Below are 16,540 nucleotides of genomic sequence, written 5' to 3'. Positions count from 1 at the left end.
CCATGCTCATATGCACACAGACACACACAGAAACATGTACATGCATACAAAAAGACAGATAGAGATAGAGATAGAGATACAGAGACAGACAGACAGACAGACAGAGACACAGAGACAGACACACACAGACAGAGCATGAAAAATTGATACCAAGTAGAAACAGGCCCATCAGCTTGGGGAAGCAGCTGCATCGATATGGCTCTAATAAAGTGTAAAAATGGAGTAAATAACCACCAGACTGGCCTTGAGATTCCACAGGGCTCAGAACAAGAAAACAACATTTCCCAGATTCTCACACACACAAGGGGTACAGTACTGGGAAAACCCAAGCCCAAGGTCTGAGAGAAGCAGACAAACAGTCCCTGCATTAATAATCCAGAGACGCCTCTATTGTGCGCGTTCAGGGAGGCAGCCCCACAGCCTCCCGCTGGGGACAATGGCCAGGGGGTCAGAGGTCACCCTCGGGCTAAAGGTCAACAGCTGACAACGGGGAGGGATGAATGGGGAGATCGCCATGGAAACCTCCTCAGAGGCACAATGGCGGGCAGGCGGGCTCGGGGGCCAGATGGCATAGCGGGACAGCGACACAAAGAGAGCGGGCAGAGAGCGAGCCAAACTGCCACCTCACACGGGCAGGCTGGCACACACACGCACATAACACACACACATTCATGCACGCCACGCACAAACACACGCAAATATGCTGACACCCAAGCATTTTCATACACAAACACTGACACACACAGAGGCAAGCATGTACACAACCACACAATCACACACACACACACACACACACACACACACACACACACACACACACACACACACACATACACATACACATACACATACACATACACATACACACACACACACACAGACAACCACATGCACACGCATACAAACACACACAGACCCACACACATAACCATGCGCACACAGATCTTCAACAGCTGCATACAGAAGCAGGCCAGAGCATCATGAGCAACAGGTGCTCTGGACGAGGCAGTCACACAGAGGAGGACACAGCACTAGAGCACTCTAAACTAAACCACATCTGTATCTGTATCGGCATCAGTAAGAGCAGGGAGACGTCTGAGAGCTCAGCAATGTTCTGTTCCTCAATATTTCACTCGCCTCTTGCTCACCTGCTCCGTTGGGATTCCAAGATCCCCTTCCGTTATGACGCTTCACCTCAAAATCACCGTCTGTCAAAAAACCTCTCTTCCAAAACTCCTCTGCATTCCTCCTCTTTCAGCATCTCCATCCCTCGCTTTTCTAGAACACCTCCAACTCCCTAAACACAGCGCTCTGAAGATGAGCGCGTCTGCAGAAGTGTAAAAGAGAAAAGCGGCCAAACGGAGTAGGAGCTGTGTACACTTCAGGCAAACTCTCTCAAAGTGCATCCTCACACACTGCTAAATGAAGAGACCCCGGGCACCCAAAAAGAACCCGGAAAATCATCACAGGCAGTATACAGTATGCAGTATATAGTGCACAGTATACAGTATACAGGAGAGCTCACAATGGGCAGGGAGCTACTGCTTCCGAGAGAAGACTTCTTGAGCCCCCCCCCCTGCCACCAAGAACCTCTGGACCCCCCCACCCGGCACCCAGAGAATCGTGGGAAATGCTTTCGACCCCCCGCTGATTGAACAACCTGCCGGCACTGTGCGCAAAGAGCCCTCCCGCCAGCCTGGATGCTCCTCTCTTCCGCCACACATCTGTTAGCTACAGCTATGCTGTGCACACAAGGGCGTAACCCTTAACCCCACCACCGCCGCCAATCTGCACAGAAACAGGTGCCACACAACCAATGAGAATGCGGGAATCTCACAACATGCAATCTCCAAACCCTCATCTCCCATCTTTAAAGGGGGGACATGAGCAGGAGTTACGGAGACTGCGGGTCTCTTGTGTGGCTCAGAGCGGCCGCAGTGTGCCCTGAAGTGTGCTGAGGGAGCTCTACTCACAAACGCCGGTCTGGCAGCGGCCATGTCGGAGCTGGAGGGGGCCGTCCTCCCCGAGAAGAGCGCTGAGGCTTCTGCTGGAACCCTCTCCCTTTTCTCTCTCTCTCTCTTTCACACACACACACACACACACGCTCTTTCTCCCTCCCCTCGGTCAGGAGCCTGGCCTCCACTCGCAGGCCCACACAATGCGCCCCCTGGATCGTCACGTCCGGCGTGAGCCGGGGCCGACGCGGGGCCTGCATTAGCAAGTCATGAGCCGGCTTTGTGTTCTCTCACACACACTCTCTCACACACACACACACACACACACACAGGCTCAGGGCCTCATGCAAGTCAAATCCCCCTCGGATAGAGACCAAGAGGTAGGCTGTGCGTTTCAGTGTGTGTGTGTGTGTGTGTGTGTGTGTGTGTCTGGATGCATTTGCACTTCTGCGTGCGTGTGTGCGTGCGTGTGTGTGTGTGTGTGTGTTCGCGTGTGAGAACAGGAAGGGGCGAAGGACAATGCAAAGGCCTGTGGTGTCCTGGGACCCCTCGCCCACACGCTGTCACACAGTCGGGCCGAGTGTCCCAGGGAAGTCAACCGTGACCAACAAGATGGCCGCCGAGAGGAAGGCTCTCCCAGGGAGACATGTCAGGAGGCGTGGACGAGAGAGAACAGTCAAAAAAGAAAGAAAGAAAGAAAGGAAGAAAGAAAATGCATTTTGTACATTTAGATTTTCTGGGGGAGGCACAAAGAAAGGAGAAATAATGAATACAGTGCTTTGCCTGTCTGCTTACAATTTCTGTGGAGGAAGCAGTGACTGTGCTTATTTCTGCAGCAACATACTGTAATTCAAAGAGCCCAAACTTTCTGAGGGAAAGTGCGATTCCCTGGGGGCTGTGCTTCACTCAATCACATAGGTACATTTCTGCGTGCGCTTCTGTCGATGCCTGGCGGAAGATGAACACAGGTTCTGAAACATCGTTTTCTACGCCGCGCCACTGCGCAAATCCGGAGTAAGAAGGCAGGAGAGCTCCGTAATTAAATCTCGCTCCAGTGCATCCTGGGACGAGGATCCGCTCCGCCCTGCACAAGCGCCGACGGATTTAGGGCTCGTGAATATTTAGCGGGCTCATGTTTGTGTGTGTGTGTGTGTGTGTGTGTGTGTGTGTGTGTGAGAGAGAGTTATTTCACCAGGCCGAGTTTGAGTTCGCAGACTGAATAAAAGCTGTGTTGTAAGAACGGTGTTCTGGGTAAAAGGATCCAGGCCTGACCACAATGAGAATGACATGAGGATTCTCCATCTACTCTCCAGGAAATGTAGTCCTCGTGCAAAGGTTTAATAACCATGGTGATTTCTGAAAAACTTTCATTGCCAAAACTGAACACTCTCACAGGAGGTCAGGAGCCTTGGCTCGGGGGAGAGCTGTATTAGAGCCCGCTGCAGATAGGCAATCATTCCCCCTTCTGACATTTTCATTAAAGACACTGGACAGGACCGAGGGGCCAATAGCCAAATGTGCTTCATGTCCTGAGCCAAACCGCTAAGCAAGTCAGTTAATGCTGGTTTCATTTGTGATTGTGTGTGTGTGTGTGTGTGTGTGTGTGTGTGTGTGTGTGTGTGTGCGCAGGCACTTTAAACAGAGCAAAGATCTGTGGGCGTACATCTCTCCTGCCGTAACAGCAGTCTTATTGAACACACCCTGGGGTGATCAGGGTTGAGGTTTAAGTGCTTGGTTATAGATGAGTGGGGCATTTTCCTGAACTAGGTGAAAATTAGGCTCTTCGTCTTACTGAGAGGTGGGATGGTGCTGCCGAACACGATGCAGGAGTATGGAGCTAAGACGGACAGGAGGAACAGCCAATCGGTCTGTGACGGGAATATAAACCCAGGCACACAACGCTCCGGCAGGTGCACAGGGGAGGGGTCTGAAGGGCACAGCTGAGATAGCCAATGTGTGGGAAATGCATTACTCTCATCTTTCACATTGCACAGAGCAGCAGGGGCTTCAAGCCAAACACTGGGAGCTGACCGATCACAAGTCAGCTGAATACGTGCATTACAACAGAGAACATAGGCCTACTCCTTTACCAAGCCACACATCTGATTTGTCAGGTTCACGGAAGACTCACTCACTCACTCACTCACTCACTCACTCACTCACTCACTCACTCACTCACTCACTCACTCACTCACTCACTCACTCACTCACTCACTCACTCACTCACTCACTCACTCACTCACTCACTCACTCACTCACTCACTCACTCACTCACTCACTCACTCACTCACTCACTCACTCACTCACTCACTCACTCACTCACTCACTCACTCACTCACTCACTCACTCACTCACTCACTCACTCACTCACTCACTCACTCACTCACTCACTCACTCACTCACTCACTCACTCACTCACTCACTCACTCACTCACCCTTTACCTGGATGCCTTAGCACTTGAGTTTGACCTCACACCTCAGCGGCCGCTCTGAACAAGCTTCATAACTCACAGCTCTGACCCAGCCTCTGCAGGAACATCTTCTCCTTGAAACCATGTAGAGAACCAACAACATGGTGGCCACATCCCTTTCATTTTGTATTTAACCAAAGGATAAGAAAATGGAGAGTTCGCTGCTCTAGTCTTGTTACAGCTACTCTGGGGCTCCAGAGCCAGCTACTCCCCTTGTGTGCCCTTCAGAACCCCCTTCAATGGTCAAACACGATATACAATAAATACCTAAAACGAGGTTCTCACAATTTTTGGAGATTCATAGAGGTAGATGTTCAGAACCTCCTATGTTGCCGTGACCGTTGGTCTGCTAACTCCAGTGACCTCATAAGGGCAGGGAGGAAAGGGGCCTGGGGGAACTACAGACTGCCACCATTTCCCTAAGATCCAACTATCGAGCTGACTGCACTCCCACTGACAGAGGGAAGGTTCACTCCCTCAACTGCCCGTTTCACGTCGAAGCTAAACACCACCGTTCAGCAGGCTGGCCCCGAGAAGCACACAGTGACACCAAAAGCAATGAGAGAAATTTAAGGAGGGGCATTAAAGATTGAATCGTGGAGAGATTCTGTTCGGGTGGACAGATGCCTCATTTGGGCTGGCCTGTATTAAACCGTAATGGGCTAATCAGAGCTGCGAAGATCACAGACAGGGGAATGCGGGAATAATAGGGTGCACTGCACAAACCAAAAAATAAGTCAATCTCTCTTTGTCTTATATTTGTCAGCTGTCTTGTATTTAGGCTTAAATTCTTACTTTGATGAGTTTTGCTAAATAAGGCTAAAATATTGCCAATTAGGTGTATAAAGCAGAATAATTAATCTTTGTACTTTCACATGAGCTCATTGTCAATGTCTTAGAGTAAGACTTGCGTTCCAAGAAGGGTGAACATTCCTCTCCCAGAAGATAATGAGTGGTGGGGAAAATGGGGGTTGAGTTATTTTCCTTGCATACTGATGTTTGTGCACAGGCACAAGAGCAATTTCAAACCCATTTTTGAAGGAACAAAATGATTTTTCATGTTCCTTCCGAGTCCTGTCAAAAGCTATTTCAATGCGCACACAGCGTACAGCCATCTGACCCAAAGTTATGAATTATGAACGGTGTTATTCCTACATCCGCGCTACATACTCCAGAGTCAAGACGTGATGCCTTGTGTATGGGCACAAAGACACACAGCCAAGTATAGCAATGTGTACACAGTCCCCCAGGCAATATGCATTACAAACCATCACTGGCTCTCATTGGCTGTTAAATCCCAAATAAGCTGTCAAAATGATACATATCCTAAAAGTGCGGCCGCGTTCTCTGACCAAACAATACGATGAGCAGTCATCTACATCAAATCAAATTAATTCCATTTGTCCATGTTAGACTATCAAAAGAGCAGTACAAATAATCCTCCATCATTTAAGAGACAAAAGCTGTTTTACATTGGAATACGAAAGAGAGTAATACTTAAGGGTCTTTTGTATTCGAAATATCAAGGAGAAAAGGTTTTGGACCCAATGTTTCTTTTCTGTTTTGATCAGAGGGCAATGAAATGCCATGGGCCAGAGCACTCAATTCAAAGGCCAACCATAACCAAATGCTTTAACGAATCAACATTCAGCCAGACGGTACAGTAAAAGGAGGGAAGATTCGTGAAAGTTTTTAAACTCCAGTACTTCCATTAAGCTGGCAGACCCGACGAAACCAAGGAAGCAGATAAACGAGTACCGCACTGTGCCTCCCCGCAAAACGTCTGGCTCTCAGCTTCCCGACATTACGAGCAGCGTGCCGTCCGTATGGAGACGCAGCGTCTGCAGCCCGTCGCCGTGAGAGACGCGCTACGCCACACTGATCTCCGGCAGGCGAGTCCCCCTCTCAGCCGCGTTTCCCTTACGTCACAGACGCCGAGGTGTCATGTGACCGGCGCAATACTTCCTCTCAGCCGTGCGGGGGGGGGGGGGTTATAACTGGAACGATGACCTTCGGGCAAACGGTTGCTCTCGACACCGCGATCCAAGAGCTCTTCATGCCATACTCAACGGGGCGGAATGCTTATGCAAAGTTTGTCCCTTGCGAGTGTCATTGTTCCGTTCCCCTCTGACTGAGCGCACAGACCCCTGCCAGCGTGTAACAGCCTCGTGCCCGTAACCCTTCATCACCGAGCGGTGCGCTACCGTAAGTGCCGCGTGATGCAGGCCTTGGCTGGGAGCGGGGCACTTTATCTGCAGAGCGTGTCTGGGAGGGTGTGAAGAGAACAGGCCGGAGAGAGAACGCAGACCACCCTGAAAAACGTGACTGCTTACAGAGTGCGACGTCCCACCTACTGGGGTGTGCGTGTTCCTGCTGCCCTCAAAGTGGAACAGGGGGTGGTCAGCCAAAAAAAAGCCACAATATTTATATGCTTTTTCTCACCTTCTTTAGACACTATGATGAAACAGCACCCCGCTCTGTCTATTACTCATAACCGTCCAATAATATATCTTCGGATAATTTAGACACTCTGTTTAGTTACTAAAGGTGCTAAATGCTCACTCACACATTTGATAATCTCCTTGTATGGGAGCGAGTCCCTAGAAGCACTGACTGAGAGACTATCATTAGCTGATAAACCAGAGTGACAGACAGAGCTTCACAGCTTATGGACTCTGCATAAATTGCAAGATGAAGCCAGCGCCTCAGGGAACCAGTTGCTAATCAAAAGACCCCTGCGAGGTAGGCAGACAGAACCTCCCACCAAAACAACTGTGATGACGTCTTATGTGACGCGTATCTGTGACGAGAGCATTGCGGTGAGGTGTCGCCAACCACCTGACTTCCACAGGCAGCCCAGCCGCCAGCACCTCTAGCACATCAAGACCAATAGCCTGATAACAGCAGACAATAAACAGCTTTTCCCCCCCCATTTAAAGACACAGCTTTTCAAAAACTCTGAAACAAAATAAAGTGTGTGTGTGTGTGTGTGTGTGTGTGTGTGTGTGTGTGTGTGTGTGTGTGCGTGTGCGTGTGCGTGTGTATGTTATCTAGCACAGCTCCTTTAATAACCTTGCTGTCACCTGGGGAGTAAAGCAGGAGCCAAGGAAACCAAGAGAACTCTATATAAGGGGATGGACTGAGGCAAAACACTAGGGGAACAACTATAGAACATGCACATACGCACACTTCTCTGCCAATATACCAATGCCCCATTTTCTGTTTTGATCATTAAGGGCAATGAAATGCTAAGCGAAAAAGGCCAGAGCACTCAATTTGAAGGCCAACCATATTGTATGGTCATAATTATATGGAACGATTATGCATTCATTCACCAAGATGTTTACCAGCTAACAAGGCTAATGGCTATGTGCAGTTAGCGGTCAACCATATATCATGTATAGTTAGTTTGCCAACTAGTACTTAAACACCTCAGTTAATGAGGGATGGCCATGGGACATTAGGTGACGTCCCCATTTGCTCCCCTGGAGGTTACAACATGTTAATCCTTTGGATATCATAAAAAAAATTCACAGTGGCTGGTTTAGAGACAAAACACACAGATGCAGGATCGCACACTGTTCCAGGAACAAGCCCTTTAGACGGTACACACACCTCTGATGACCCTCAGGGTGAGGTTGTTGTTCTTTACACAGACATAAACAAAACGGGGAGAGGTCAAATGGAAAGCAATCGGTGCCATTGGCTCGAAGCTGTTAACCAAGCCAAACACCAACAACCAGAGAAGCTGAGGAGCCAGAGAAAGCAGCCAGCGGCTCTAAGAGGATCATTCTACCGACCGGGTGTTTATGCTGAACGATAATGATATCGGCCAGGGAGCCGTGAAGGGGCAGTCCACGTGACTGATGGGGGGGCCGGAGGCTCCATCCAAGCATGGGACCTCACTGCACCGGGCAGGAGAAAACAGAGAGGACTGGGCAGAGATGGCCATTAGTACAGTGTGGGCTGGGGAGCACTGTGCAACATGTGTGTGTCTGTCAAAGAGTGTGTCGGTTCTACTCAGCAACTTTTCTCTTACACTGTATGTGTGCGTGTGTGTGTTTTTGTTCTTCCATGGTTATCTGAATTTGTTTTTGCTTCCGTCTGTGCAGTGTGTAAGAGGCTGCAGTGCCCGAACATGTCCGTTAACCCCTGTAACGGTGTGGCTTTGGCCACATTAGCCTGCTGCACTGTCATTACCTCAGCGCCAAGCCCTTCAGCGAGTGTCAACACTCCTCAGTCTCCCTCTAAAACTGACAAAGCCATGTTACTGAAACACCCTCACCCCCCCTTCCCCCCCTTCCCCCCCCACAGACGGGCTCACCTCGTCCCACTCCGAGGCGAACGACGGAGACTTCTCCAGCCGCTTCTTGGCGGCGCTGCAGTTGGACACCGACTCACTGCGGCCGCCCAGCCCCCCCTCCTCTTCCCCAGGGGGGGACACCAGGAGGTCCGAGTCCGATTTGGAGAGGCTGCGGGCCAGCTTCAGGTCCCCCGGGGGCCGCATGCGCCCGGGGGGTGGGACGGGGGGTGGCGGGGCGGCAGAGGGGGAGTCCCTATCCCTGTTCCTGTCCTTCTCCCGACTGCGGTCCCGATCCCGGACGCGGTCCCTGGAGTGCACCACGGTGGCGTAGATGGCTTTGGGGTCCGGCAGGGGGGTCGCCATGGCGGGGGCTGTCGCCGGGGGTGGAGGCGTGGGCGAGGGGCCCGAGGGCGGGGGCTCCTGGTCGCCGGCGGTGACCTCTCGGAAAGGCTCCTCCCGGGACTCGAAGACGGGCGAGGATCCGTGCAGCAGGCCTGTGAACAGCTCCGGAGCTGCGGACGCTTCGCCCTCTGCGTTCTCTGGGAGACGAGAGGAGGAAAGAGAGAGGGAGAGAGAGAGGACGGGGAGGTGAAGGAGGCGAGGAGGCCGGAAGCGGAGTGACGGGGCGCGTCTCCGCCCGGGAGGGTAATGAGGAGCCGCCCACACGGCCCTGAACAGATCCGCGATTGTTTTTTTCCAGAGGCGAGAGAGCCTGGAGAGTTACGAAACCCCGACCCAGCCTGAGGAAGGCTGTTTACCCTCTGCTGCCTCACTGCTGCCTGCTGCTCTGTCCTTTCCCTCCTCCTTCTCTCTTGTTCCCTCCCTCTCACCCAATCGGCTAACTAACAACTGCCAGCCTTATTTTTAAGGTCAGGTTCCAAGGAAGTTATGCAGCACAGAGGATTCCCTATAGGAAAAGTCACCAGCTTGAAACAGGATACTGGAGAGAACACACACACACACACAGAGACATACACACACACTTGAATATCCCTCACATTCACAAAACAAGAACTCCCTTCCCAAAATTTAGTAAAGCTACTTTATCAGGGAAGAAATTATCTCCTTTTCCTCGCTACAATAACTGCCACACAGCCCCACCCTGCTCTCTCAGGGCCCAGAGCTGAGATTAGACTCAAAGCCACAGCACTTTCAATTTTAACTTTTATTCTGTTACTCCCAAGAAACACAAAAACGACTCCGGCATTGTAAAGCTGAGGTCAGAGTGCCATGTCCCCCTAACGCTCCCACCCTTCCCGAGAACATTCCCAATCCCTCTCCCCGGAACGTTGGTGTTGGGCTGCCGCCCAGCTCCCCGTTTCTGTGTAATCTCGGCCCCTTCCATTCCTGTGCCAGCCTTATTCAGTGTGACAGTCTGGGTAATTGGCTACAGAGGGGCTCCGCACTTGATAGGGAGGGAACGTGCTCTTATCGCCTTGTGTGTGTGTGTGTGTGACTGAGGGCTCTCAGAGAGTGTGTGTGTGTGTGTGTGTGAGATTGAGGGCTCTCCAAGCTGAAGTGTTTGTGTGTGTGTGCGTGCGCGTGTGTGTGCGCGTGTGACTGAGGGCTCTCAGGGAGAGTGTGTGTGTGTGTGTTTGTGTGTGTGCGTGTGACTGAGGGCTCTCAGAGAGTGTGTGTGTGTGTGTGTGTGTGTGAGTGAAGGTGTATGGTGACAGGGGAAACTGGGGCAGGGCCGGCTCATGGGGGCTGGTGACCCCACGGGTTTGTTTTCGTCTGCCCTTCAGCGAGGACAGCGGGAGGAGGTGTGAGTAAAGCAAGAGGGAGTGAGGGATGCTGGGAATCCTACCAGTGCTCTTTTACCGGCCTAAAAGACTTCTGCTCTGCTGCTGATACGCATTCCTGCAGAGCTTACCAGCTCATTTCAGGCTGGGAAACCTCACTACTCTATGTGCTTATCACAGGACAGAAAGCTTGTGAGAAAAAAAAAAAAGCACATTTCAGAGGATACTGGCAGGTTATAGGTAGGCAGGCCAAACGTCATGCTTACTGTACACAGCACTGAGTTTGCCATTTTCCAGGGTTTCCAGACATAACCCAGTGATGTCAGAATCGTGAGGGCAGTCCATCCCACGTTGTTTGGCCGTTAAGCGCAGAAGTGGTTTGTTGTTGGGGGAAGGGGAGCAGAGGAGTGTGGGAGCTCGGCTGTGCCCTGGTCTGAAGTAACAGGCAGCGCTCTCAGCTGGCGTGGGCGAGAGCAGACACGCAGAGCGCCTGCCGGAAGCCCACCCCGCCCACCGCAGCAGGGAAACGGGCGTGAGCAGCCATTACGGTATCCCTTAACCCCTTCAGAGCCTCCACGCAAAAACAAGGCAAAGGGAGGCGGCAGTACCCCCTTGGTGCGAGAGAGCTGGGCTGTGACTTTTCCCTTCTCTGGTGCAACAAAGTTATTTGTGTCTTAACTAGTGCCAAAACAAACACTCCATCATCTACGGGGGGTGCTTCTGAAATCAGTGAGCGAGGGACACTTCCATTTCAAGAGTTGCTAAGAGGAAGCCAAAACGTGCCGTTCGTCTCCGTTTCATAAACATTTATATTATGCGAGTTAGGGCTGGCTATCTAGCACAGATCCGGTCCAAGAAAGCCAAAATCCTTAAGGGATTGCAGGAATCTTCATATGTCCCATGACAGAACACAAGGACAAAGATTGTTTTCCATTGAAACAAAATGAACAGCCAAATGACTTACAGAGCTGAAAAAACAGACACGTTATCTTGCCTTGAACATGAATTTTGCAATTCTAATCTAGGGCATTTCAAAGTGACTAATACAACATGTTTGGTTGTGCATATGTGGTCTCAAACAAGGTATGCCAACTAAGACACTGTAATTTATCTCATGGCTGGGCAAAGAGTTATATGAATGACACAATTCTCGCAAGGCTCCAACAGTTTTTTGTTTTCTTTAGTTTTTTTTTAATGGCAAAAAGCAGTTGAACTGATCTTAACAAAAACACCCCCACCCTTTTATGGCTTTAATGATGAAAACCTTCCACACTGGAGTTAACAGAGAGAGAGGCTTTAATGATGAAAATCTTTCCACACTGGAGTTACCAGAGAGACTTGTGGGTTCTTGGTTATGCAATGGGTTCATTGTGAATATGAATGAATATGAATGACTCTACAGCTTTTGCGGCACTTACACAAAAGCTAATGCTAAAGAGACTTGGCCCAACATCATGCTAAAGTCATTCTAAAAAGCCCAAAGTCATGTTAATGTTCTGATAACATCCCAAAATATTCTGCTAATATGCATTGTCTGTGGTTTACGCACTCTTCACAGCTACAAATGAACAATGCGTATTTAAATGTAATGCCTTACCAGGTTTCCAATGTAACATAAGAACATGTTCTATGTGGGCAAAAAAACAAAAACAATATATAGCATCGTTTAAAAATTTTCTCAAAGGTTTCAATGTAGGGATTCTTGTAAATGTATCGGCACCACAAGAATATCTCAGGAAAATGTGCCAATATTATTATTTTTTAATCACTTGCATGTTTCTAAACATTACCTCACTTCTGAATGACTACTCCTGCCCCACTGTTGCATAACCAATCAGGCGTTGAATTTGTTTTTAAATAAGCATAGCTGATTAATGTTCTGCAGCATGTGAAGATGATGTATCAAAAGGAAAAGGAGCATAATCCTCTGGTGTGGTGGAAACACAGCTACAGCGTGAGGCAGGAATACCTGAGCACTCCTGGCACTTCCACACAAGCAGAGTGTTTTACCCTAAGCAGGGGACAGTGTAAATAAAATATGTGCAGCACTTGGCTGAAACCAAGTGGACCTCCTTGTGTTTTTGGCAACTCAATAAGGATCCTGCGGATACAGGCTGCAAAGTGGGTTCCATTACTTTTTCATTGCAAGGTAACCCATTTTAGAGTTGAATTGTTCAGGGTAAATCCAAGATACACTGATCCAGGTGGGATTGTTCCAGGGGGGATTGTGCCCTGTTTAGGCTAATAAACTGTAACTCACGTTGGATAAGACGTCAGCTAAATAACAAATTAAATGAGTCACTATCCATCAGAAATGTAAATAAATTCTGAAAGCAAAGTATTACCTCCCTGCTGTTGTGCCCTTCTTGAACATTCTCGTGGACATCATACAAAAAGAGGACGGTCTAAAAAACATTTAGGCTCAATTTAGGAAATTCATTATCAATATCATAAAACATGAATTAATCACTGTTATTTCACTTTTAGTCTAGTAGACAGCCCTAGTGTGTGTGTGTGTGTGTGTGAGATCAAACCGTAACGCTGAATGTGTAGAGACCGTTTCGTTTTAGGCGGATCCAGTTTTCCGTGACGTGGCACTCTGATAGCCACCCGTGCCTGGTTTTATGGGATTTCCACAGGGTTTACGGGGATGACCGTCTGCCCAATAGAACACAGAGGTCCCGTGGCCCTACAGGAGCAGGGGCCCGATGGGGAAAACTATGTCTCCATCAGCCATTCACAGCCATGGGAGGTGTTCACATTCAAACCCTTTTCACACGTGCACTTAAAACGCGAAGCAGGTATTCGCACAGATTACACAATAAAATTAGCCGAATACACAAAAATGTACTTTCAGAACAACAGCACAATACATATCCCCAGACGTGACGATAATCTCTTGACTGTACACAAACCCACATAGGGTAATTATGACAGTGTACAGCGTTAGCGCCGCAGGGCGGATAGAGTGGAGCACCCTGCCTGAGCTCATCCCAGCTCACCTAAGTGTGAGGGGGACCCATCTCAGATTTGTCAATGAGATCAAAAAGCTGCGAAATCTGAATGCCAAACAAACCTGTAGCCCTAAGGCTGGGACTGCTGCCTGTCAGATGATCTTTTTTTTTTTTCAGAGAATGGAGTCTGAAAGCTTCCCTTCGGCAGCTCGGGTGGGGGGTGTGAGATGTTAACCGCGGGCGGGGGACCGGTGCGCCCCGCTGGGGGGGGCAGAGGAAGGTAGAACCGGCCCCAGAGAGCCCTGGCGCTTCCCCACTTCTCCTTTCATCTAAATTACAGGGAGGGTACAGCCGTGAAACAGGCTTTGCTTTATGGACACGTTTATTTTTTTACAGAATGCTTTTGAAGTTTTACGTCTTGGCAATCCTGTGATTTTTACAAGTGTATCTTTCTTTCTGACCCTTGCGGGTCCCAGTCATGTACCTTAACCACTACGCTACAGACAATCTACCTACTCACTACCCATCTACCAGTCAACCACTACCTGTCTACTCACTCACTCTTACGTGTGTGTGTGTGTGTGTGTGTCTGTCTGTCTACGTCAGTCTGTCCATCCATCCCCAAGAGTGGCAGTTAGGGCCATAATGCGGTTTCCTGTCTCACGGAAGCATACTGCTCCCACCCCCTCCCAATGCACAGCAGCAGTCCTAGGGCGCAGCGTGACTGTGCCAAGAGGGCTGTACGATTACTGCCCAAGACAGAAACCACACCCCACCCCCCCTCCCGCACCCCTCAAAAAAACACGTTATTCCTTCTCTCCTAAGATTCCAGATGCTGTTTATCATTTGCTAGCAGATGCAGAAATGCCTGTGCTATGCATCAAATTAGTTCACAGTGAAGCAACAATCTGTTGGTGGAAAGCAAAGTCAAAGCAAACTGTGATGCAAAGTGTCAAAATCTTTAATATTACATGCAAAAAATTCTAATAGCAGAATTATCAGAATATTGCAGAAAATATTTTACAATTGACATGAGCCAACCTCTCATTTAAAACTTGATTAAAAAATGTTTGCTCTCTGAAAAATGTAAATGTAATATTGGTTAGATGGGCAGCCTTTGGCTATTATCCCTATAAAAGTCATTTACTTTATGTGTGCTGGGTACATCCAATCATCAGTTTGCCCAGAGAGGATTGTTTTTTAAACAAAACTAGAACAAACTAACCAAACATAGAGCTCCAACTAGAGACATAAAAATCATTACTGTATGATGAAGGAGTAGTGTTATGAATAAAGAGATTGTGTAAATGTGAAAGAGGGGGATGTGTGAGGCATGCCCCACTCCCAGCCTCATTCCAAACTCTGCGAGAGGCAGCCCAGCTGTCCAGGCCTGGGAGGGGAGCAGTGACACGCCCTGAAGACAACACCATGGGGCTGCTTAAAAACAGACTACACTGCAGCAGAGTCAGGGTGGAACAGCCACACACTCTCCCATCAGACACCGCAGTCACAGCCACGTCGTTGAGCCGGGTTTATTACACACGGCTATCGGTAATAACATCAGCAAGTCCATGCGTTCGATAGGAAAGAGCTTAAAGTCAAACTGAATAATTGGTCTAATTCGTCTGCCTAAGGATGAAAAGATGCAAGATGTCTTTTTCAAACGAAGGTAGACTGCTGTATGGCTCGTTCAGTTATGGCACCTTGCTCTGGTGCTGAGGTGAGCCCAACAGTCTCCAATCAAATCCAAACTGCCGTCTCAATGGGAATGGGAAGGTTCTGTCGGTTAGGGGTCCATGTCTCATCGCTAACTAGTGACCCCTGTCGGTTGATTGGGCGCCCATGTTCTGCATTAAAGCCGCATATGACCGGTCTTCCTCCCACTCCACTCTAACTGCACTCCAGCTGTAGTAAGCAATGTAAAGAGGCAGCAGATGACACCATGCGCTTCCGAAGAGAACGGTCTACACTGTCCAATTGGCAGTGGGGCTTATGCATGAATGCGGCTAGCACACAACTGCTCATTCTAAATTAGGGAATTGGATATGTAGAGCCCTACATGGGGAGCCAAATTTATAAGGAAAATTATGTGATTATTTTTTATCAATTTTGTTTTTTTTCAAGGTAATCTCTGGTGAAATCATTTAATTCAACTGTGATTAGACCTATGCAAAGGAAATGCTGAAAATTAATAATGTATTTCAAGATACGATAATGTCATAAAGTTCCTTTTACATAACTATGTTCAGTCTTGAGTTATGGACAAATGGCAAGTATTGGCAAACAAGTTTTTTTTATGTCTTCATTTAAAAAAATCATGCCTAGACATCATATCTCACTGAAATAGCTCAGAAAAAGACATGGAAAATCACAACCAAATGTTTGACACAGAGCACAGTATATTGTACTGTGTTATGTAAAAATGTTTGGAGAATCTACCCCAACTATATGCTCTTTCAAACCTAACTGACTAAAGCCTGAAAAATGGAGGGCTCCAGGCTCCTTGGCCTGCTGTGGCTGTAATATTGACACAGCCAAGGACAAGCAATGAGTCGTCTCTGGTGTGCTGCATGCACATGAAATGTCCGTTTGGTTCTCAGGAAGGCAGAACAGGTGCTATGCGATGGTGGGTTCCCAGCGTCCCCTGCTCTGAGCTCTGGCTGTGAGGGCTCATGGGATCTGGAGGAATCCAGCCCCGACCACTCTGCTGGGGGAGGGGTGAGAGCGCATCTAATCCCTCCCTCTGAGAGAGGCAGCAGCTTATAAATGGAAATGGTGTCCAGCAGGACTCCCTTCTGCTCTAATCAAAGAGCAGCCACTGCCTTTATGTATATGTCTGTGTGTGTGTGTGTATGTGTGTGTGTGTGTGTATGCGTGTGCGAGAGAGACTCAGCTGAATCTGATCAAGAATTCCAGACCAGATTAGTTCCCCGGTTCAGTTTTCAGGTGATCAAGCACCAACTCACAGAGGCCTTAGTCCAGGACGATTTCCAAAGAATGCCAATCAGCAGTTCACATGCTGGATTAATGTAGGCAACCAATCAGGGCAAATACAGCTGTATCAGACTGTACTACCTGGCAATGGGCAATGGGCAATGGGAAATTAAAGAGCCCC

At 48.9% G+C, this 16,540-nt stretch overlaps 1 protein-coding gene across 2 annotated transcripts in view; it reads right to left on the bottom strand.

Annotated features, from left to right (window-relative positions):
- Window positions 1-16,540, bottom strand: part of LOC133138399 (ankyrin repeat and SAM domain-containing protein 1A-like) — a 94,846-nt gene that overhangs the window by 40,041 nt on the left and 38,265 nt on the right. For both annotated transcript variants that reach the window (XM_061257126.1, XM_061257127.1), the window contains exon 14: window positions 8,751-9,268. In XM_061257126.1, the coding sequence (XP_061113110.1) occupies window positions 8,751-9,268 (518 nt within the window). The remainder of the gene's footprint in view (window positions 1-8,750; window positions 9,269-16,540) is intronic.

The sequence above is a fragment of the Conger conger genome, chromosome 10 (genome assembly GCF_963514075.1).
Source record: "Conger conger chromosome 10, fConCon1.1, whole genome shotgun sequence".
Taxonomy (NCBI): Eukaryota; Metazoa; Chordata; class Actinopteri; order Anguilliformes; family Congridae; genus Conger; species Conger conger.
Note: the sequence above shows the minus strand (reverse complement) of the source record. Positions and strands in the feature narration are given on the sequence as shown.